Genomic DNA, 24,966 nt, shown 5'->3' with positions numbered 1-24,966 from the left:
TGTTGGCATAACTCCTTCCCCTGTTGAATCCAGTGAAAGCTTTCCTAGTCAATTCAGCAGACACAAAAATAGCAGCACTCAACATTCTTGAAAACATAACCCAGAAATAAATAATGCACACACTTCATTGGGAACAGAATTCTGTCCTCAAAACTGAAATGATACTTGATGAAGCAGAAGGAAGAAAGCTACACACTTGAAACTTGAATGTCATGCCAGAGGTTTTTTTAAAAATAATTCTAAGCTGATCATAAAAGATTTGGAAATCTGATAGGCAGTACACATGAAAACAGTTTTTCCATTTCACAGGGTTTACTTAGATTTTCCTACAACTGTAACTTCAAAAAGCTTTTCTAAATACTAAGGAAATATTTCATTAGAAGACCAGAGCTTCATGTACTTTGTCTGAAAAGAGTGTTGTGGACTCCTTGTCAGAGCTTTAAGTTCTCCATCACATGTTATACAGGATTTAAACCCTAAAGTGCAAGCACATGGTATCATGGACTGTGATGTTCTTCTATGTTTTCAACATCTGGTGTGCCTGAAAGGTGTGCAGAACAATTACTGCTGCACAAGTAATGGAGCTGATACTTAGAGAAAATAATTATAGAATTTTTATTAATGCCTAGATTCAGTTGTTGACCAAATTAAAGGAAATGAAGCTGTCTTACATAGTGTTATGTTGGGCAACTTTTTAATAGGATGATCGTGAGAGAGGAAGTGGAATCCACACTCGTATTGAGAGACACTGGCTGGGATGTGTTAAGATTCCATTTACTACCATATATTTTCAAGCAAGGGTAAGTGAATTTATTTGAAGTAAAATACAGAACTGAGAATGGAAAAGCGCTGGAAATTGAATGTCAGATTTAATTATATTCTTTGTAATTGTTTGTTTTTATGGAATTGTTTGAAGATGTCTTTGAAACCCCTGGGATTTTTTTGACAGATTTGGTGAGTAGTTCCCAGTAAGTTCAAGGTTTTGAAGGGAGAAAAGAAAAAATATAGTCAACAGTGACAATGCAGCCTGATTTCCTTCGGTAGCAACATTAAAAGCACAGATTTCTTTAGGTGATTTTGTCAGTGGCTTTTGAGGGCTCTGTTATTGCACAGCCTGGATCGATGAACTAGAAATAGAATCACCCAGATACATGAGGAAATTTGAACTTTTTTTCACACTTTCCATCAATCACAAGATTTTGATCTTTGCTTCCCCCAATCCCTTCTTTCTTCCATTTCTAGAACTTTTCAAGAGAAGCTTTCTTCAAGAAATAGCCACAGTTAGTCATGGGATTAGCAGTAAAACGTGCTCTTCCTCAGAGGCAATATTTTTTTTGTCTAGCCATTCATTCTGGATTTAGTTTAAGGGAACTACTTCTTTCCATTAATAGTCCTGTCATATTGTAATACAGCTCTAGGGCTTCTTCTGCATGGCAGTTGCTTTTTGGTGTAGATCAAGTCATCTGATCACAAAATTCAGAATCTTCATAAAGTAATAAACTTAGACATCAGTTGCATTCCTAATGACACATTCATTTGCTATTCTCTGTCCATGTGGGGCACTTTTCAGAACCTTCAGGACTTCAAGACATACTCTAAGCCTCCCAGATTCTTTGGGTGGAGGGAAAGTCTCTAAGAGTCTCATTTGATTTGAGTGCAGTGCTTGGTGATCAAAGTGGTTTTTCTGGGCTGTCTGCAAAGCATAACAGAGTGTGATTGTCATGGCATTCAGGAAAGCATGGGATACTTTCCATTGCTGAGAAATCTTGGACACTGTATGTGTAACCAGGCTTAGTCCACTTGTTTCTACTAGATCATTAATATGTGCTCTTCAGCTTGGGAGGTTAATCAGTTAATTTTTCTCTCTGAGAGCTGTGGTGCCCTGCACCATGAAGCTTTCACCAATTTTAAAGAAGATGTAAGTAGGAAGAAGATCTGACCTTCTTTTCATGAGTCTTTGGCCATCCTGTGAATGTGATCACTATTGCTCTAGGTCAGCAAACAGGAAACAATGCTCATTTTTAGGGAATTGTTCCATGTTGAATGAATGAAATCCACCTGAGAAGTGCCTGCTCACAGAGAGACCTAACGGGCAGACTTGACATTTTAACAGACTGCTTACCAATACAGCCACCATCCACAATCCATCTTTAAGGATTTTCCATACAGATGTCAACTTCTGTTCTTCAGCTTCTTGGTCTTTCTGCTATAGAACCAGAGTAGCTCCAGAATTCCTGTCAGATACACTTCTGAGTCTCTTTGAGGAGGTGTTGGAGTTTGTGATTGCCTAAGCAGAGTGTGAGTGCTTGTATAGATCTTCCCAGCAGTAGAGATTCTTTGCATTTGAATAGGATTTCATGTGGAATTTGAAAAAGCCTGATCAGCACAGTGGTTATATCAAGGTGCATCTAGCAACTAAATTTCAGTAGCAAATGAAGCATTTCATCATCCTGTTCTAATACACTGGAGCAGAAATTTTGAGTGATATATTTAGTTTTCTTCTCATCAAAACTTAATTTTGTTCTTAAATGTTTGATGAGCCATGCCAGTGAGTCATCTGTTCATTTTCCTTGTCCACTGAAGATACCCTTTCTGGTGGCAGTCACCTCAACTGTGTCCAATTCAGGAGCTTACTGTTTTTCCTTTTCTTTTAAAGCTGGGTACTTTCACTGTTGAAACCTGCCCAAGAAAGTGGGCCTGCCATCTCTTGTCTCACCTAGCCCTTCAGAAAGACCTTATTCTCTGTTTGTGGTAGCAGGGGGAGCTGCCAAGGGCTGGTGGGTCTGGCAGAGCACTTCCATACAGAAGCTGGATAAATGGGCCCAGTTCCACCTGAGAGCATCAGTAGGTTGTGCATGGAAGAGGGTCCATCTGAGATGCTGAAGCATCCTTCCCACATCACTCATAGGCAAAGGCCTGTTGGTCTGCTGCTGCCTTGAGAAGCATAGTTGTGCAGCCTGTACTTTGCCTTTTTTTCATTTTTCAGGTAAACAGAGCCATGCAAAGTTTGCTGTTTGAAAGAAAAGCAGTGAAAGGCCAGCACTCTTTCTTTCTCTGTGAACTAGTGTGTATGATTTCCATTTCATTAAATATTAGGGTTCATAATATGCAAGAGAGGCTGAAACTGAGTTGTGATTAGTATATTTAACAATGAGATACCTGATGTTTTCCCCACACTTAATCAACGTAAATATCATATTCTCTCATTTTGTTATTTTGTAATTTTAATAACCAAAAGAAGAAAATATGCAGACACAAGTAGCAAATTTATGTGAGAGGGAACTTGCATTTTTGCTTTTAATGAGAAGTATTTCTCTATATCTGTTGTAGATTGATGGTACATTTAAGGTCAATATTCCTCCAGTCCTCCTTGGCTACAGCAAAGAAAAGAGCGTGGGCATGGAGAGAGGTTTTGATTCTGTGAGAAATCTGAGTGAGGGCTCATATATAACACTGTTCATTACCATTGAACCACAGCTCATCCCTGGAGAGTCTGTCAGAGAGAAGGTAACTAATCACTAATTCATCATACTCTTGCTCTTTGTTTCCAGTAGTGCACTTCTTGAGATGCATATTAATAGCTCTCCTTAGTGTACCAAAGGACACGAACAAGTACAGAAGGACATTCATACAAATTTGGAGTGGTTTATTTCAAATTTTTTATCTCAGTTCAATTTAATTAGATGCACCATTAAGTGAGCTGTGCACTTAATGCATGAGAAATAACTTTGCCCAGGTATCTAATTTTAGTCCTCAGAGAAAGCAAATTGGCATTCCTATCTGTGAGCCTGTAGTTTTTCCATGTACTTGTGTAAACAATATAGCATTTGTGTGAGTGTTTGTGAACAGTGGACAAAAAGGAGGTGGCAGGTGCAAAGAGTATTTTCTTCTGTGTTTATACTGTTCAAATGAGCATTTATTATTTATGGCTTCATGCATGCCTTGAGATCTTGAAGATAATAATTCCTAAACAGCAGCTGCTGTTTTTTTCAGTTTCATTTGTAAACCAGAAGTGCCTTAGACTAACAGCAATAGTCATTACAATTCTTTGCTGCAATTCTCCAGCTGCACACATACACCTATTATAGAAAGAGTTTGGCATATTATTGAAAAAAAACCACCCTAATTTGCCATGCTTTTCTTCCTTTTCCTGACCTGCAGTAAATTTGAAATGCTTGTGTAGTGCTTTAGGATGCTAAGCACAGTTTTAGTTTAATTTTGTGATACCTTTTTTGTTTCTTTACTTATTTTTCCTCTCTTTCCTGCTGTCCTTCCTGAACCTCTATTAGATGAATGAAATGCTTAAGAAGGTACAACATTAATAAATCAGTTGAGATACTCCTGTTGTTCCCAGTTTAAGATTTAGCTCTGGTTTGTGCCATTCAGCAACCTTTTTGCAGTTTGTGTTACTTGACTATGACATAGTCATTGTTTATTTGCCAGTAATATTTGCAGTAAATTTTGCTACATTTACATTTATAACATGCTAGAGGCTCTACTTTTCTGCTCTTAATTATGGTTGAGAAGAATCACCACTGTGTGTGTGCCTTCTCTTCTAACTTGGAGGTCTAGCTGCAAGGCAATGCCCAGCTTTTCCACCTCAGGTTAGTTTATGAAGAGTAACAAATGACAAAAGTGTCTTATTTTAAACAAAAATACTGCAAAGGATGAACTTTCATTCTCAGCACCACTAGAAGTATATAAGGAATTCTAAATAGATAATTTTGACCAATCTTAATACCTTAAAAAGATGACATCTTAGGTTACATCATGAAATAATTGTCATTGTTATTTAATTAATATATGCTTTTGAGTCCTACATTTTCTTCTGAAAAATCCCATTTAAAAACATGGAAATTTTAAACACCTCTGAATTACAAGGATTCATCTAAAATTCACTTGAACCTTCTCTGCAAATATTTTGGCATTGATCAGTGTTGTTGCAGTATTGTTTATATAAAAATCATTGGGCTTTTATGCTTAATGACAATTGTGGTTTTAATGGAGTGTTGTGGGAATAGCACATAGGATTAGTACCTAACTATAATTGTTTAATTTTTACTTAATATGTGGTGTTACATCCTCATGCCCCCAGTGTTACTTGACCATAACTTTCACTACATTTTTCAGTGCTTTAATAAAGCCAGCTTATATGTATAGATCATTATGGGTATTCATAAGTAAGTGCAAATTACCTGATTTTCCATTGCCTTGACCTTCCTTTTATGTCTGTAAGCAAATTTTATACTACAAAGCAAGTTAAAAGTGCTATTAGAAGAGAATTTAACAATCTTTTTATTGTCCTCTAAATGGTGAAATGTGGCCAAATATAGTTAAGACTTAAGTCCAAACTATAAATAAAACTGGTTTTGTATAAATTCTACTGTCTTTTGAAGTTTGATACCCAAGAAGATGAGAAACTGCTCCAGGCAGCAGAAAAATATGAAGCTGAATGTACATCAAAGTTTCCAAGCCGCCAGTGCCTAACAACTGTAATTGACCTTGATGGAAAAACAGTTTTTATTACCAGATATATCAAACCTCTGAATCCACCACAGGAGCTTCTTGATGCTGTCCCAAATAGATCTCAAACAGCAGCAGTAAGTACTTAGAAAAGATAGACTCTGGGATACAGATTTCAAGATATTTGTTTGTTTGCCTGTACACACACACATCACCAAATCCCAGCTTTGTGTCTCTGCTGTACAGCTGCACCTTTTGCAAAGGAAAAGCTACAGATACAAAATAAAAGTAGTAATGGCTATGAATGACTATCTGTAATACACAGTAAGGCCAACTATAATGATACTGTAAAATAATATTTGTTTTCTTTGGGGAAAAAGTAAGTGTATTAATGAGTATTGTCCTTTATAAGACAAAGAATTATGTCAAACCTCAATGGCAGTAAATCATATACAAATGATTTGATACAAATTCTAAAATGAGCTAGCTGCTACTGTACTGAGGTTCTGCCACTGAGTGGAAACAGCAATATTCTTCACATTTGGTATAATAACATTAGAGCATTTTGAATTAAAGGGGTGACCTGCTCTGTTTTGTTTTCTTACAGGAACTGGTGGCTCGATATGTTGCTTTGATTCCTTTTTTGCCAGATAGTGTGTCATTTGCTGGAATTTGTGATTTATGGAGTACATCAGATGTAAGCAATGTATTTAAAAGAAGTTCTTTATCCTCTTGAATGGGATAGAACATCCTAGTGGCCGTGTTTTTAGAGGGAGGTGGTACTAGATTAGCTCTTGAGGTCCCTTCAGACCTAAATTATTCTGTGATTCTGTTATTGTGAGGAATATTTTTATTTGAGCCATTTATTTTAAAGAATAAGGACCAAAGCTTGAAAGAAGTTGCTCATTCTGATATGAGCCAAAAGTTTTATCTTTGATAGGTTGCAATAAGCTAAGAATACATTAGGGCTTCAAAGCATCTCCTTTTTTTTCTCAGTTTTAAACCAGTCCATAATGTCATAGACATGCACAAGTGAAGGGATGCTGACTGATGGAGACTTAACAACTGGACTTAAAAAGGATCATTGTCATTCCAAGGAACTATAGAAAAGACATTGCACGTAGTGTAAGCAATAATGGGATATTCAGTATTCTGTCACACAAATCCTGTAATTTAGAGAATAACAGCAGTCATTGTCATAGATGAAGTTTTTATCATCTCAGAACTTTTCTGAAAATGGGTCTTTCTAAAATAAACAAAGACCCTGGTTCTTGTGATAAGATCTCAGATCTCAAGTATTCTCACACCATTCACTTTTCATCCTCTGTGTTGAAGCAGTGACCAATAAACAGTAAAGATCAGTTGCAAAGACCTAAGGACTCCTTGCTTCAGATGTGTTAGGAAACATTTATATCAAATATTCTAAGTTGATAACTGCCTAGAAAAACCTTTTTTTTTTTTTTAATACCTTAATTAGCAATTTCTTTACCTTCTGGCGGGAGATGAGGAAGAACATGCTGTGCTCTTGTGTAATTATTTTCTTGGAATGGGCAAAAAAGCATGGCTTGTCATTGGAAATGCCATTCCTGAGGTAAGAGGATTCTTTCATTTGGCCTTAGTATTAACTTTATTTTGTGAAGTCTTTAGCCCCCAACAATGGATAATTGTTTCTTGCTGGGATGTTTTTCCAGGATATTATCTAAAGATTGGTGCTGGGCACTGATTCTTTTCTGAGAAGTAAATAAAAAATTGAAAGTATATCTTCGTATATGTCTGAGGTTTTTTTCCTGGTCCTCAGTTTCCATGCTTAAACTGGTAGTAGTTGTCACCATAATACAGTACCAAGCACCTGTAACCCTTGATTTGGCTTTAGCTTGTATAAATGGTGTGGAGGCAGTCCCTTCACACCATCTCAGTCATGGATACACAGAGTCTGAGTTTGTGTGGGATTTGGTACAGCTTCAGAGGTGATAGGAGAGGCCAAGGGGCATGCCAGGGACTCTTAGTGCTCACACACATCTGCTGAGTCTCTCTCTGGCTGATGGCAGAGCTGCAGCAATAGTAAAGGTAGATGGGTTCAGGCTGGACAAGGGCCCCTCCCCCTGTCCACCGTAATGCAGGCAGGTGAGGTGTCTGCTCTGCCTTGGGCTGCTGGGAGCCATTGTGGCAGCAGCTGGGCTCAGACTGGCCCAGAACTGAAACACTGAGCTTGTTTTGTGCCTGGGAGATGCCTTTGTTCATGCCTTTGTTCTCAGGGAAGCTCTCAGATTGCCAGCTAACCACTACTGCTCTTTTCATAAAGGTGGTAACTGTTTATATTGCAAGTTTAACATACATATGAAAGGTTTGTTTGGTAAAAATTTTTGTCTAAGCTAGTTTCTTAAGCACATACTGCAGTGACCGGAACAGGTACTCAGATACATTCCTTCCCCTCAAAATCTGATGGAGATGCTAGTCACTAATAAAACATTTTGTAAGGAGGAATTTATTCCAGATACCTGGGAAATACAAGGGATGACAAGAACACAGGAGAGCAGTTTAGGGATTCCTGATAGAGAATATAAAGAGAGCTGGGAAATTCCTTATGTGCCTGAGAGGGAAGCTGATGGCTGAGACACAGAGTGTGCTGCCTAGATGGGAGTCCTTCAGCTCAGAGGCTGCCCATGGATGAGGGCTGTGGCAGTAGCCAAGCAAGATGTGTTGGTACTGAAGTGAATCTGGATAACATTCCTGTATGTGGAATTTCACATCTGTTTGTAGCTGAGACAAGAGCTTTCAGACTCTGTATGTTAAAAATGGCTCAGAGCTCTGCATGTCTGACATTTCTCTCTCACATTATTATGTAAGTGTTGAACTGTAATGAAGCTGTAAATTCTTCCAAGCAGTTTGCCCTAAAAAGCACTATCAACCTCAATAGTAAAAATTTAGTATTGCAAGGAGTACAAAGCATACTGTCTCTGTAGCCAATTTTCAAACATCTTTCTCATACTTTTCTTTTTTTTTCCTTCCTAGGGACCAACTGCATATGTATTAACTTTGGAACAAAGTCAGTATGTAATTTGGAATCCCAGTACTGGATGTTTTTATGGGCAGTATGATACTTTCTGCCCCTTACAAAATGTGTACTGTCTGATCAGCTGTGATAATGTAAGTGTGCCCAGTCTTGTCACATTTCTATACACAAGTTAATAACTTGATTCTTTTTTTTGGCATCATTTGCTCATCATTGTAAACATGTTTAGACTGTCTTTTATTAGAAATTCTGTAAATCTTCAGTAGGTTTTTCAGCTACTTTAAATAAGAAAGATTTTTTTAATCAGCATTTAGGTGGATCAGGAGATCTATTAATGTAATTTTCATTACTGAGTTTTACTTGCATGTTTCCCAGAGTGGATGGCCTAAGATTACAACTGCTTAGGTGAGAAGTAGTCATTCCTCAGAGATAATAGTTTGCAGGTGAAAGTGACTGAAAAATGAGTAAAAAAGTATAAAGAGTCACTTGAGTTGCCCCTGTGACATTAGGCACAGCCTGAATGTTCAATGTGCACAACACAGAGCTGGCACCTTAGAGCACAAAAGCAATACTGATTTTCTGCTTGGCATCAAGTCTTCCCATTTATTTGAAAATACACAAGTAATACTGGTGCATGTTCATAATGTATTATTCATTGTGTGGCTGTAAACTCTCTGAGATTGTGTGGCGAGAGAGAAGAGATTGCAGAGCTGTGCTGCTCTGGGCAGGTGAAGGAGGAGCCACAGCCTGGGAGCTGAGCCTGTGCTGGGAGGCTCAGAAACCCTGGGAAGTGTCCTGCCAATAGCATTCCCTGACTTGGTTGGAAGCCAGACCTCCCACGTTCTGGGGACACAAACAAGGGCATGATAATGAGGTTGAAAGATGTGTGAAAGTTTGAAAACAAGAAAATAGAAGGCAAATTTAAAATGAGAACCCTAGGGTTGATTTGAATGGAAACTGGAAGTTGAGTTTAAGTTTGTTCCTCAGTGTTTTGGAATGCCATGCATTATGAGTTTTGTTTTGTTATTTAATCTTCTGTGTTCTATTCTAAACACAGATCCTAATATTAGATGAGAATTTAATATTCTAAAGCAGATTTATTTTAAAAGTGTCACTTCTTTCACTGAAAGCATTTTGGGGAGTGGTAGAGTTGTTTGGTTTAGTGTTTTTGTAAGCAGTACTAAACCTACAGTTAAGAGAAATGTAACTCAGTTGTTAATTGCTGGCAGAAGCAACTAAGGACTTACTTGAGCACTGACTCAAACTGCAGAACACAGCAACACCTCTCAAGGCACCTAATTCCAGTCTCAGTGAGACTGAGCAGTCTCAGCCAGGAGGGCCACACTAGCTCACATCCAACTGGGGGGGAACCAGCTGTCCTAGAAGGCTCTACACAGAACCTCAGTTACAAAGGGTCACACACATTTACATAAATTTTGCAGCCTTAGAAATGGTTATTTAAAGGTTGTTAGAACAAGAATCCTACAGTGCCTGCATGCTCCAGACCAGGCACAGTGGCCAAAATGAATATCTGTAAAGAAAGGGAGTGCAAGACATGGGTTCCACTTGCTGACAAAATGTGCACAAAAGCTGGGACTTCTGTGTCTGCAGTCTCTGCTTGTATTCTGTAAGGTACCTTAAAAAAGCAATACTGTTGGGGTGCAGCAGCTACCAGGCATCGCAGCCCCAGCAGCACTGGGGTGGGCTCTTGGAGGAATTTAATCAGAATTCAGAAAGAATTGTGCAGCAGTCCAGAAGGGTGGAAATGCAGCTCAGAACAGCAGAAAAAAATTGCTCCAGTAGGTTAACATTATATAGTATTTAATTGCTATGTGTTCCATAGGTGTTGATTATATGCTGAAAGCTAAACCAGATTTGCTTTCCTGCAGATTTGGTTTAATATGCAAGAATATGATTCCCCAGGAAGGATATATTTTGATATCAGCAAACCAAAACTTTGGAAGCCTTTCTTTTCAAGAAGTTTGCCATTCCCTGGTCTCCGCAGCATTCAGGTATTGGTGGATCTGTTGCCAGCTCCAAAAGAGGGGCTGAGACATCACAGACTTGGTATAAAGAAGCACATACTAAGTTCTTTGGTTAAGTACATTTATGTAATAGCATTAGTTTTTAAAAATATTTCCTAGTTACTCCTTTTAAAAAATGAAAGCAGGAATACTGAAAAAAGTTGATTTTATACAGAATTAATTTTTTTGCCCTCTAAGATCTCAGGGCAACAGTGAAGTAAATGGAATAAATCTTTAACACAAACATATCTAAAGTAGTAACTCAGTATTATAAAGAAAAAGTCAACTTTTGTCTCATGGCTAAGGCATTTTTTTCAAGCTGTATGAACATCACTAGTAAAAAGCCAGAAATTTCTGTACAGTTATGAAAGGTATAAGCAGTTGAAATTTACTGGGGGAAAAAACCCCCAGAATTACACACAAATATCTAGTTAAATTTTTATCACATCTCTGTTAAAGACTAGATTCTTTTTGCATAATTGTAAACTTCTGAAGTTACATTGTTATATGTTTAGAAGAGATTGCAGGTTTTAATATTTATTTATTTATCGCAAGCCTGAAGAACTGACTTATGAGCATTCGGATAAGGCTGCTGCACTGGAACTGCAGAGCAGGTAATGCTACCTCCAGAACAAGTGCCATCAGTGCTAAGACCAGAGCATTCCTAGGTATTCATGCCTAGCTCCTAAAAATCTGCTTTCAGTGCCAGGAGAATGGCCTAAAAAATCAGAAGCTATTGTTTCAGGGCTTTTAAAATTCTCTTTTTTCAATAGAGATTGCCAGGTAGAAAGAACTAATCAATCATTGCTCTACCATTGCTCTACCATTTTAAAGAACAAAATGCTGTGGGGGGATAAGAGGAGAGGGTGTAAACTGAAAGAGGTTGTAATTCAATGGCTTTCCATGCAGACACTGACAGTGCAGACATTACTACACAGCTGTGTTGGCTTTTCTGCACTTCTAGTGAGCAGTAATTTTAACTGAGGTCACGTACGGTTCTCAGAATCTATACTGTCTGCCAAGGGAGATCAGTTCAGATGTCAAATACTAGAATTGTAGTAATCAGTCTATCTTACTGCAGGATTGAAAAAATTTTAAAGGATAAGATTATGGAATGGAGACCAACGCGCCCAACACGTTGGAACAGATACTGCACCTCCACCCTCCGTAACTTTTTGCCGCTGCTGGAACAAAATCAAGGCAAAGATGTAGAAGATGACCATCAGGCAGAGCTGCAAAAACAGCTGGGAGATTACAGGGTACACTGTGAACAGAAATGGCTTGTGCATAGAAGCAAGAAGTTAAATCCCTAGGTTTTAGTATCGCCAATCTGTGGTATAGAAGAGTGTCCTAGGCTAGTTATTTCTTCTACTGCCAAAATTCACAAGAGATTTAATACCAAAGATAAACCATTGCAATTAGTAATAGAGTGAAGCAGTGATAATCTGGTTTATTTCATCTGTATGTTGAAGATAAAACAACACTGCACCCAATTAACTTTACAGTCTTATGTTCAGCAGAAACATGTGTTGCTGCACAGCAGCCACTGCTGCCACTACATCAACACCAGTGCAGTCTCCCAGCCCCAGCTGCTGTGGGGCTGATTGTTGCAGCTGCTCTCAGGGTCAGTAGGAGCCTGCTGCTGGTGCTGAGTAGTGCTACACACAGTCTCCTTACAGGTGCAGAAGCCCACACAACATGCTTTTCTTCAGTTTTCTAGTCTTTGCTTCACTCTCTAAAGACAGAAGAAAATTGACTGATGTGTTCACTGCAGCCACTGGTGTGCCTGTGCATTATTCCTCCAGGCTCTTGGAAAGGCCTTTTGCTCTCCACATGGAACACCTGTGACAGTTGGCAGCTCTGGCCAGCTCCAAAATGCGTTGAGGTTTCGGTTCCTGTTGAGCAGGAGACATTTGCACTCAAATCCCAAGCCAGGAGAACAGAGTGATCTAAAACCAACAGCAAGGCTAAAAAGCAATGAAGCTCTACTATACATGTTCTTTAATATAACTCTATTCTAGTGGATTCTAAAGACCTTCACTTTGAACTTAAACCAAATTAGAGAGGAAAAAGGGCAGAAGCTTGCCTGGAGTATATGAAAAAGGGAGGTGTTACCAAAATACAAACATAGGTTCTTCTATTGCATCACCTCAGGCTGGCAATAGAGAAGATAATTTGTTTTACTCAGCATGTAAATTTTTTTTAACTATGTATTTATTCAGGTGCCTTCATCTTTTCTTCTTACATGTTTTCTTTTCTCTTTCTTTTTCCAGGTCTCTGGATTTCCTATTCATATGCCATATTCTGAAGTGAGACCTCTAATAGAAGCTGTACACAGCACAAGAGTTCACACCATTGATGTTTCCAATGTTGAATTTGCTCTGGCTGTGTATATTCATGCTTATCCCCAAAATGTTCTCTCAATATGGATTTATGTTGCTTCACTTGTGCGAAATAGGTAGTATAGATCAGTCTGAATACTGCAAAAATTTGCTTATATAGGTGTAAATATATGATTTCTCTCACTGCTGAACTATTCCAAGTATTTTAAAAATCAAATGAGAACATGATTTTTAGTAGCTTTATTTGACCTAAAACCATTAATTAGTGCTAAGGAAGAGACTGACAGCATAAATTTCCAGTACTAATAGGTGATTTTTATAGTCTTTTATAGTTCCCTGTGGGACCTCACTCTTTAAGCATTACACATCTCCACATAAGTGAGAGTGCGGAGTAAAATGTTTCCTTGGTATCCCTGTAGTTCATCCCTTTATCTACAGATGTTCTTCCTCTTCAAAAGACACTTGTAAATAAAAAAATTTCCTGTACCTCAGTTCCAGAATTTTTAGCTATGAATAAATTTCATATACCTAAAAACCATCAGTAAAGAGACCATACTTCAATTTTTAAGAGGCTGCTTCATATCCTGCTCTGTATTTTATGTCTGTATAATGCCAGCACCATTTAAAGGTGAAAGACATTTTCTTAAGAAGTTAAAGATGAAGGATTTAATAAATATTTTTATTAAACCTTAAGCAGAAGCTCATTCCTTTTATACAAGAATTTGATTAAATTACTTAGGAGTATGAAATCCTTGTCTGCAAGTTAGCAAATTTGCAAGTAGAAGATTTTCAAAAGAATAGTTAACTAAAAAACCAAATTCATTTACTAGCATACAAGTAGTGCTGTTAATACTGATATACATATCCTTTTCCTGCTGTTGTCTTGCTAATCAGACTCTTCAAGTAAAAATGACAGTGGACTGAGCTTAGGAAGAGTGTTCAGCAGGACCCTGAACTTGCCTTTGTGGAATTCCAGATGGTTCCTTTCTGCCCATCTCTCCAACCTGCCCAGGTCCTTCTGAAGGGCTGCACAGCACTCAGGGGGACCAGCCCAAAGCTCCTCACAGCTTTGCGTTGTCAGTGAACTTGCTGAGAACTTGTCTGGGCCTTCATCCAAGCCACTGATGAATAAGTTAGCCCAGTATTGAACCTTGGGGGACAACACTAGTGGCAAGCCTCCAACTAGATCCTATGCCCCTGACTACAGACCTCTGGGATCTTCTGTTCTGCCAAGTCCCAATTCACCTCACTGTCCACTCATCCAGTCCAATTCCTGACCCTGTGAGGGGGTTGTGGGAGACAGTGTTGAAAGCCTTGCTGAAGTCAGGGTTCACAATCCGCTGCTCTCCCTTCATCCAGCCAGAGGAGTTGTTTCATCATAAAGTGGGTTGGTCAAACAGTGAATCCCTGCTGACTATTGCTGATCACCTTCCTGTCATCCATGAGGAGAGATGGCCTCCAGAATGAGACATGCCATTACCTTTCCAGGGACAGAGGTCATGCTGACTGGACAGTAGCTCCTTGGGTCCACATTCTTGTCCTTTTTGAAGACCGGGGTGACGTTTGCTTTCTTGCAGTCCTCAGCCACCTCTCCTGATCTCCATGACCTTTCAAAGATGATCATGAGTGGCCTCACTTCAGTGTCTGCCAGCTCTCTCAGCACTCATGAACTCAGTCAGAGTCTGTTGCCACCCTTCTACAGGACCCACTAGAAAGTACATTGTCATCACATGATGCGGTGCTGAACACTGATGGCATCTCCCAGCTTTATTCCACAGTGCATCTGCAGCTCATTCTGTCCTCAGCTGTGCTTACACTCACTAGTGTTTTTCTTACCTTACTCTTCAGTTTAGTGTGACCAAGATGGAAACCTGCAGTTTCCTCCAGTAACCTCCCCCTCTGCCTGCACACCAACTTCCCAGACACATTTCCCTGGAATCTTGTAAGCTACTACATCACCATGACTAGTGTTCTAAATAAATACTACTCAAAATAATTTATCCAATTAGGAAAACAGGTAAAAATTACAAGCTTGTATTGTCAGTCCTAAAAATTAGGAAGGATAGGAGAAAGAAAACACCCTGTTTGCCTTCTACAAAAGCAGACACCTGCCCCTCCTCTGCTATAGAAAAAAACAGCCTGCAACTGTGCCAACCATGAGCAGGTGGCCATTGAAGTTTACAACTTGCCATGGGCTGCAGTACTCATCCCTCACACAGTGGGCTCTCCCTCATCCCACCACACACATTCACACACATGCACACACACACACTCATGCACTACTCATCTCTTCTAGCACACATTTCACTAATCACAACAGAATTTCTGCTCCCTGCCAGTCTCTACTGTCCAGAGAGGAATCTCTTTAACTATCAAAGGGGGGAGATGCATTGCTGTCTTTCACAGAGTTCAAATGAATGAAAACTGACTTCCTTGGAAGCTATTTCAAAAATGCAACTTAGCAGAGTCACGGGAACCATAAAACCAAACCAAAACCCCCATAAGTTTTGTACAGTTGACAGCTCTGCAACCATGACAACACGCACTCACCTGCCCAACCTCTGCAGCCTTCTGGCATGGCACTCTGAAAGCACAGATATTCAACCCTGCACACATTTTTTTATTGGTGGGAATGTTTTATTTATGTCTTTCAAGCCCAAATACAAAACCAAATGCAAAAGGAAGGTGGCAACTTCCCTAATTTTGCAATAAAAAGAACAACTTCAGGATGAGAGGAAAGGGGAAGAAACCAGACTCCTAAAGATGTATAATTGTTACCCAAATGCAAACACTAAAATTCAAATTCTCTGCGGAGATTTATATTGTACTTATGGATTCAAAATTAAAAAAAGAAAGTCACCTAACACAAAATAGTTCAGTAAAGTACAGTTAAGTGCCAAAATTGGAATAAAGTGGCATTAAAAAAAAAATCTGAAGATTTTCCCCATCTTCCCCAAATTATGTAAAATAAAACCCAACACCCTTCAAGCCGAATGAGGTTGTGAGATTGTTACAACACTGTACAGTACACTCATAATTAAGATTCTGAAGTTGTGGGCAGGGTCAGGCTAGTATAACAAGTCTCACTCCAAGGATTGTTAACACAAGATGCGAGCTGTAAGTAAAGTGCATGAGAGGAAGCCTGCTCAGCTAAATGGAGTAGAAGGTCAGACGTCAGCGGTCACTCGCCAGAGCGGCAGCAGGCCCGAAAACCACACTGCAAATTCTGGCATCCACTGGCAGTTTCAGCATGAGGACCTGCACAAAAACAACAGAAACGTGAAAAGAAGGAAAGGCCACTCACTTAGATTCATAACTCTCATAAACTGGCGATTCAGACAACATCTCATTTTTTACAATGCACTACACTTCATTCAGTACTGTGAAGTCCAAAATGCTGCCGGTACTATCACAGTGTAAAAACCTCACTTGGAACAGGTATTTTTTAAGAGATTTTTGCTTCACAGCTTAGTCCCATGAAGATAACACATCCCAAAATACACAGAAGTACCAGAGGCAACACTAAAAGAACAACTTTACACAAGCTGCCACAGCTTCAGAATTGAGTGGTTTTGACAATGTATTTTTAATTCTCATTTTTCAGATTCAGATGATCATTACCAAAGAAACCATAACCTCCAAAACTATGTCTGTGGTAATGAAATGGTAATGAAGTTTTTTAGCCTGGAAGTATTTTTTTTCATCCATGAACACTTCATGGTTGGCCAGACTCCCACATACACTTGACTGGAAATTCGAAAACTATAAACAGAATCATCTTAGCACTGCTGCAGTCGTCAAAAGCCATAAGGCTAAAAATGAGCCATTCAGAAAAAAGAATAAGTTGCAAGCACAGAAAGCAGAAACCAACACTGTAACTCTACCCACCTCCACTTACCTTCACTCACTCCTTTCATGTAAAATGTTAAAGTGACCAAGAGATAAGAAATTATTGTATTTATTCAAACAGGGTTTTATTTCCTGCAGCCATATGCCTACTTTGAGACCTCTTTACATTCAGGCTGGCTGAGCTCTGGCACCCAACAAACACTGGAAGTGGGTTGCTGAGCCAACTCAAACAAGCTGGTGAAGACCTAACCAGGACAACATAAATTTTCCCCATTTGTATGAGAAACAAATCAATAAATATTTCAGCTGGTTTTAATGTATTTAGAAATTATAACAAAATCTTTTAATGAACTAGGGTACCATGCCATATCGTGCTTTTTTTTTACCTCCTTCAACAGTAAAGCCATAATTCACTTAATTTCCAAGAATCTGGGATCTTGAAAACAGCTTCCTACTTTATGCCACAGACCAATAAGCAATACTCTACACTGTAAATAAGTTAAGATATGTGAGACTGAATAAAACCTGAAAATGTAATGAAAGACTACAGTTACAGTATAGTGAACTTTGGTCAATAAACTCATTTGCCTTTTCAAATCTTTTTATTCATCTGAACTACATTTTGATCCTCCATGTCACTTACGAGCTAGAGTTTGAAAGCTTCTTCGTACCTCCTTTAGAAAGAAGACTCGGTGCTTCTGAACAGCCGGTTTGGCAGAGCATGTTCTGTGCAGCAGCACTTTCCAAGTTGTAGCTGACCTTCCCCAGCACTGCCACAGCTACACAGCACAGCAGTGATCCTGAAGCAACTGTCACATTTCTAGCAAAATGCTTGTTGACAAAACATACAGAACCACAAGATCCCAAGGAAGGGAATTCTAAGTTTAATTTAATATTGTTTTCCATCCTTTTCTTGCTCATTTTGTTATTCCTCATGCTTCCAACTGGAACATACCAACTTCTAGGTCTGACCAATGCTCCATCTAACACTACCTCCACCACTAGCAAGAGCAAATGATGTCTAGGAACATGATATAAGCCTATCATGCACACCTTTTGTGCTTTTCCAGCAGCCCTAACTGTTGCATCAGGGACACTGAAGTCCATTTCCTTCAGTACTTATTTATGGTTCAGCTGTGCATAAGGGTTTTTAACCTCTTTTTAAACCTCCTTCCACAATTCTCCACAGGACCAAGTTCCAAAAGTTCACTACACTGCATCTGTGTAAAATTCACCCAGTGCTCCTGTGCTCTTAACACTGCAAAATTTGGAGAACTACCTCTGCACATTCACCTCATCTACTGCTTTCCCAGTTCTGTAACGGTCATGCCCTTTTCAGCCATCTCATTCCCAGATTGAAACATCCAGCCTTTTGAGTGTTCAGTTCCCTAACTTTTTAGAAGACCTCTTCTGTATCTTCTGTAACTCCAGTGTATACTCTCCTCAGGATGGGGAGACCAAGCCCATCATGCAGTGCTCCACATGTGAGTGCCCCAAGGCTTCCAGGACCATGCACAGCACCCTCTATCTTGTTCTCACCACCCTGACGATGGTAACATTGGTGGCTTTTTTGGCTGCTGCTGCAAATAGGAAAGATCTCAGAATTAGCACCAACAGCTCTCTGAAATCATTATCTTCACTCTGCACCTGCCAGCTCTGAATTCTGTTTCATGCAATCACAGTTTGATTATTCCCAGCCACCCCGACCTTCAACCACACATACAGCTACAGTGAAGCTTCCAGAAATCATCAGCATCAGTATCATTACTTGAAGACCACAGAGCACCACTCAAAAACGTGGAAATTACTGTGTGCATTTCTTACACCACAACACAAGGGAAATGCTGGGTAAGACTCATCTCAGCACAGAACTCTTGGGAGGGGAACAGGGAGAAAGTTGTCACCTCCCAGGTTCCTCTCCTGAACAGTGACCATTAAGCCCTTTCTTCCCATTCTTTAGTTAGCTTTCAGTTTTTAAATTTAAGCCACTCTAACAGCAACTTAAAGATCTGAAAAACTTGGATACTTGTAAGTAAATTGGACCATCTGAAATGCATTTATGTTCATTTCCCACTTTATAAGGCAATGACTTACAAATTACATTAAGCATATGACAGTGAAATTTCACCCTTCTTCCCACACTGCATTTCTTGCCCCATGTCTAATCCTCATACCACCACTAACTTTCCTTAACAGCCTGTAATAAAGAATTCAGATAAAATGAAACATTCCGGGTTCAACCCCATCTTCTGAAATCTGCCCTTCCCGTACACTCTTTCTTAGCATATATGGGCAATACCCATCATTTGGAGGATATTCTATGCTCTTATTAGAACAAGGTAGTATCATTAATGGTTGTTTTAACAGTAAGGCTATCTGGGTTTGAGTTATTTATGGTTTGACATGTCAGCTGATCTTCTTCATCGTAAGTCATTTACCTCCTCTATAAAATCCCTAATACTTAGTTTGCTCTTTTTTACATTTGGCACAGTCAGCAAAATTCAAATGCCTTTACTTCTGATAGCCATGGATGCTGTGTTTGTTTCCCTGGCTTTATTTACTACCATTGACCTTTGGCTACATCTCTTTAGCTTCGTAACCTCTGACTTCCCCAGTCTTTGCCACTGACCTCATTTGAACTAGACTTTGTTTTAGAATTCTGTGTTTAAATTCAAATGGCCTCTTTAATCTTGCCAAAAGAACACTGTCTTCTGTTTCCTCTGGACTCTGTATATGAGGTCTCCAACTCCTCTCACTTCACTGATGGATTAGGTTAAGCAATATGGTAACTGCATATTTCCTTTCATATTGTCCAGTGTGATGGTCATTTCAACCTAACAGTGGAGATGAATCACTTCCACAGAATCACAGGATACTTTGGGTTGGAAGAGACCTTTAAAATTCATCTAGTTCCAACCACCTTGCAATAATCAGGCACATCTTCAACTAGATAAGGTTGCTCAGAAACCCCTTTCAGCCTAACCCCAAATGTGTCCAGGGACAAGTCTTGCACCACCTTTCTGCACGACCTGTTCCACTATCTCCCATCTTCATTTGCCACTACTGCTTTCAGCACAGCCCAGTTAGCAATGCACTGGGCATCTAGGAGGACACTGCTCCGTACAGCAATTTCCCACACTGCACATTTTGAGGACCAGCTGATGATTTGAATGAACTTTGACAGTTTTAATGGCCAGGTATAGCAAGCAACCACTGGGTGTTTGCAGTGTTGGGTTCTGGCTCATGTAATAAAACATCTTGACAGGGATGAGCCAGATACCATCATGCTGGACTTAACAAGAAGCCCAAAATGTAGTCTTTTAAAACAACATGTGATGGAAGTACATGCAGTGGATCATAAGGAGAAGGGTATTTCTCTCCGTGAAGGGTCCCTCTGGGAAAACTTAGTAAGTGCTAGCAGTGAAGTGCTAAATTAAATGTGTTTTGGGTTCACCTGGAAAAGCAAAGTTAATCAGATTCTCATCTAACCTGCCACAGTCTACGTTACTGGTTTAGTTACTTCTAAACTGGATTACTGTAAGGCTCTTTACATGCACATCTGATTACTCAGATGCTTAGGGGACTCAGAATAGAGGTGAGGTCTGTTTACTTGTGGTGAACATATAAAGAGGTTTGGTAATGTAGGAGAGGAGCAGAGCTATTTGATTACTCCATTTTGTTACATGTACTAGTACAACAAAAATTAGTCATAATTCCCTAGAATGAAGTTTGGCATTCCACCAAGAACACATGACAACATGGACGAAGACCATAGTAAAAGAACCTCTCCTGCCAGGGCAACTGGCTGCCACGAGCATATAATATTCTTTCAGAGATTTGTGAGTACACTGGTAATCTGCAGAATTTAGACTGAGACCTAACTCTTGGAACACTGTGTGCACACAGAAGTCTGCACACAGTGGTCCACACACCTTAAAAGAACTTGCAAAGTCTTGGCCTGACTGCTGAAATACAGAGCAACCATGACCAGTGACTTTTAAATGCCAGAAGAATGAATAATTAGAATCAAACTTTATTTCATTAATGCCCCATTTTTTTAATTACCGAACCTGAGGACTACATAATTAAAAAAAACCCTCTAGAAACTGAATCATACTTAAATGCTGCAAAGAGCTACTGCTGCAGAAATTAGGGAGCCCCATTTTTCTAATGCCAAAGTTGAAAGCACTCCAGGCTTTGAAATGGAGAAACAAGTCAGAAGAATGGACACAGCTGGACAAAATGGCCTTAGGACAACAAGAACTCAGTAGCAAGATGTAACTCCAACATTAAACTCTTCTTGCTGAGTTCAGTGTGATCCACAACCAAATTTGTTTTAGACAAATGAAATCAGCCGTTAGAAGGGATGTACATTGACAGATTTGTTTTCAGCTGCAGCTGATGGTTCCAGCACTGTGAAAAACATTAGTATGCAAATCAAAAACTGAAGTGAAGCTAACAGTAAACAAACACAAAATAGATCTGGAAGTATATGCAAATTCATGGTTTCTGGTCATAAAAACTGTACCATGTTACTGGTGTGCAACAGCAGTCAGACTTAAACCCAACTACTTCACCATAGCTGCTCTACTTTTCTAGTCTTGCTCTACTAAAAAGGTAGAACAGCATCTGCTGAAAATACAAACATTGCAACCAATCTGCCTACCAAACAAGCCCTCCACAAAGACATTCTAATGAAGCTGGGTTGTGTCTAAGGGGTCCCATTAGGCTTAGTGTTTATAGGAAAAAAAAATCTGAAAATAAGCTGCAGGTAAAAGTAAAGCCCTTAATCATCAGCAGATGACAAAGTTGTATCTTTATTATTCAGAGATGGCTAAATTCCATGCTGTTGGCTCCATATTTTTTTTCTGCAAGACCGACAGGTTTTCCAACCCCTGATCCCAGAATACAACTCCTTCCCTGAAAACAATCACTGATAAGCTGGTGAGCAAAAAAAATTATGAAATTATTCTGTACATGCTTACAGATCAGTAAACTTTATGCATCAGTTAGTAATACAATCTGTAAATGTGCAGATAAACAGCTTCAGGTATGGATTGATTTAAATGAAACAGCTACTGCTTTCCCTAGTTACTTTAGAAACACCAAATGGTACAGAAACAGCTGTTGTAGGAATCCTGCTGCCCACAGAATGGAATAACCCGTCAGTTTCACACTGAACAGCCCTATCACAATGAAGTTTGATTGAAAATGCAAGGAACAAAATCCAGACACAACTGCAGGAAATTAATTTATGAAGGCTACTTTCCATAAAGCCATGAACTTCTGAGATGACATTATTTCTCAACAGATGCAAGAAGTCAGACCCTTACAGCCTCACTGTCCTGTGCACTTCTCTCTACAGGAATAACTGTGATCCAAAGGCATGCATGATGCTTTAGAGAACAAAGCAGAGCTTATAGGCTCACAGATTCCAGCAGGCAGTAAAAGGAAGGAAATAAAGAGGAAGAGGATCAGATAACTTTACAGAATGATTAAAAAATATTGTTTAAATTTAAATAATTTCTTGAGGATACTATGAAACAGCTAAGCTTTAAAGTGGTGGACTCACACACAAATTTGGGCATTGTAAACAATACAAAGATGTTATGGTGTATTTTATAGGGACAAAATGAAAAACAGAAATGTCTGAGGACAAATTATGTCTGGGCTTACAGACAGAAGTATAAACAGAGGAAAAGTAGCAAGCAATCAGACATAAAAGTAACAGGATTCTAACTGCTCTTTGAAGACATCTTTAAACTCAATATAATGCAGGAAAGAGAGTCCGTGAAGGATTTTTAAAAAAGAACCTTAAAATTTTCAGGTGAAAATGAAAGACAACAGAAAATAGATTTTTAAGTTCTGTAGACTAGACAGAATGCAAGGAACAAAAAGCAAAGTGTCTCAAAAAAAAAGCAGCGTCAAAAAAGTGCATAAAGTGCGAAAATTATGGAAACAAGGTAAGATTTAATACTTTCAGTTCTAATATTAGATCCAATCCAAGTGCATTGTCTTGTATCGATTTCAATGGATTGAATACCCAAATATCAGTACAGATTTACTTGAAATACCAAAGCTCTGACATTTGATACCCAGGCTGGGGCTGCATCTCAATACAGATGCAAATTATTGAGCTGTACACCACAAACTGCCAGGAAATACAATTTTGGCTTACACACAATTAGATGTACAGGCCTGTGAACTTGGTTATCATCATCTTTTTCCCTTGCCTTTTGTAGCACTTACCTGTTTTAAATTCACACATGGAATACCAGTCACACCATGGCTCCCATCCCTAATGCTAGGAACGCTTACTGGACTTAATAGACTGAATTCCAGTGTGGTAAACACTGAAAAGACTTGCACCATAAACAGACTTTATGCATTTATAAAGGTCCTTCTCCAGCTTAGGTCCATCCCTAAGTTATTGACTCAAGCAAAACCAGAAAAAAAAACTGAATTACACTTTCCATAAGGACATGTGATGGCAGAATCAAAGATATCCTATACCAAAACTAGTGCAATATGGGAGGTTTGCATGGCAAAACACACATCATTGGTTTCCTAAAAATTCTTGCTTTGGTACCAACCTAATGAAGCCTCTGTCTGAGGTTATGACCATACAGAAAACATACAACTGCATGGTTTACAGTGGAAATATGAACAGGGCAAGTGCGTAATAGCAGCTATATAGAGACTTAGTTTAGCATAACTAATAGGGGTAGAAAGTAAGTTAAGAGATACAGGCACTAAAAACGCTTTCCTATGTAATACAGAACTGTATTAGTGTTGCAAAAATCCCCAACCAAACAAACAAACAAAAAGGCAAAACTGATTTAACACTCATAATTTTGTAAATAATCCGTGAAACCCAGTGCTACACAGACATTAAAAAAGGTGAGGTTTTGGTGCTTCTTTTTCTTTTAAGAAGTCCCTACACCAAGCATCACTCCCCAGAAAAGCATCACATCTTCCTAGCAAGACATTACCGTTAATGTTGTCACAGTAGTAAAAGTGTTCATCTTTTAGAGAGGGGCATGCAGAAACCAACTCCTGCAGGCCTGCACCAGTTACAGTGAGACACCCCGAGAGGTTCAGGTGCTCCAAATGTGGCAGTCCTCCTCCCAGAGTCAATGCCCTGTGGACACACAGAAGAGACGTGTTAAGAGCCCGCACAGCAAGCACTGCGCCACCCCATCACAGACCTGCTGCACCTCCTACAACAGAAACTCCCCTAAGGAACAACTGAGTTTTAAACCTGGCACTTCTACACTCTCTTTTAAAGGGGGATCACCCCTGAGCCACACACCAGACCTGAACAGATTTCTACAGAAGCCAACAATTCCTTAGACAGACTTCAGTGGGAAACCACTTTTTTTATGGATGACACCATACATGACTGACTATTTCAAAGAACTACAAAGCCATTCTTCTTCAAAATACCAATTATTTTGTCAGCTCTTCCAAGGTGATGTATACTCCTCATTTCACACTGAAACATGACACTCCCAAATTTGGTGCATTATGCTTCCCAAAGTTTGACCCTTTTTTTTTGTGTTAAAACCTATTTTGGAATAGGTTTTAACCAAATTTGTGTTTTCCTAAGACTGACAGCAGAGCTTCTCTCTGCCAACACACCATCTTACTGTTCAAATGTAATTCTCTAACTTTCTCTGAGTGCAAGAGAATTTGGCTGCTGATTCAACAGGCACACAGATGCACCACACCTGAGCTATTACTCCATATGAACCTGCTCTCTTCTCTGCGACTCCATAGAGCAGCCAGCCCAAGTTCAAGCAGAAACAAGCTCACTCACCTGAAAAAAATCCACCAGGCTTGAATCACCAAACTGCAGATTCAAGCCAGGGTTTAAAACTGAAGATGCCTTCAGTTTGCCATCACTGTACAAGCTTCTCCTGACAGCAGGGAGAAGTAGAACTGCAGGCCACAAAACCAGCTATCAGGTAACCACTTACATGAACTAAATGGACTGGCATGTGTTTTTATTAGGGGGTTTCACTCTCTTCCCCCAGGGACTCCCAAGTATTCTTGTGACTACAAGAAGCACTTGTTGCAACACACTTTCAGCTCCTAAATACTTTTACCCGAAAAGCACCAATGGGAAACCAGCAATGCAATTAAACCCTTGCTGTGACTCAGTGACCAAATCTCCCTTTGCTCCCACACTACTGAGTCATGAAAAACCAGACCAGTAACCTGTAAAATACACACAGCACAACCTAATCAGCACCTAACAAAATCTGTCAGGACA

The 24,966-nt window shown here is 39.3% G+C and overlaps 2 protein-coding genes across 2 annotated transcripts in view; one reads left to right on the top strand and one right to left on the bottom strand.

Annotated features, from left to right (window-relative positions):
* The window catches only part of LOC132326642 (complement C1q tumor necrosis factor-related protein 7), a 114,441-nt gene extending 100,906 nt beyond the window's left edge, over positions 1-13,535 (top strand). The window contains exons 25-34 of the mRNA XM_059845140.1: positions 702-800; positions 3,331-3,507; positions 5,397-5,600; positions 6,071-6,160; positions 6,941-7,054; positions 8,476-8,610; positions 10,366-10,488; positions 11,056-11,114; positions 11,582-11,759; positions 12,774-13,535. Coding sequence (XP_059701123.1) covers positions 702-800; positions 3,331-3,507; positions 5,397-5,600; positions 6,071-6,160; positions 6,941-7,054; positions 8,476-8,610; positions 10,366-10,488; positions 11,056-11,114; positions 11,582-11,759; positions 12,774-12,962 — 1,368 coding nt within the window. The 3' untranslated portion in view covers positions 12,963-13,535. The remainder of the gene's footprint in view (positions 1-701; positions 801-3,330; positions 3,508-5,396; positions 5,601-6,070; positions 6,161-6,940; positions 7,055-8,475; positions 8,611-10,365; positions 10,489-11,055; positions 11,115-11,581; positions 11,760-12,773) is intronic.
* Positions 13,536-15,457: 1,922 nt separating this feature from the next.
* The window catches only part of FBXL5 (F-box and leucine rich repeat protein 5), a 34,156-nt gene continuing 24,647 nt past the window's right edge, over positions 15,458-24,966 (bottom strand). Inside the window, exons 10-11 of the mRNA XM_059845144.1 lie at positions 23,684-23,832; positions 15,458-16,100 (exon numbers count right to left, since the gene is read on the bottom strand). Coding sequence (XP_059701127.1) covers positions 16,024-16,100; positions 23,684-23,832 — 226 coding nt within the window. The 3' untranslated portion in view covers positions 15,458-16,023. The remainder of the gene's footprint in view (positions 16,101-23,683; positions 23,833-24,966) is intronic.

The sequence above is a fragment of the Haemorhous mexicanus genome, chromosome 4 (assembly GCF_027477595.1).
Source record: "Haemorhous mexicanus isolate bHaeMex1 chromosome 4, bHaeMex1.pri, whole genome shotgun sequence".
Taxonomy (NCBI): Eukaryota; Metazoa; Chordata; class Aves; order Passeriformes; family Fringillidae; genus Haemorhous; species Haemorhous mexicanus.
The sequence above is the reverse complement of the archived record's forward strand: the minus strand, read 5'-3'. Positions and strand labels throughout refer to the sequence as shown.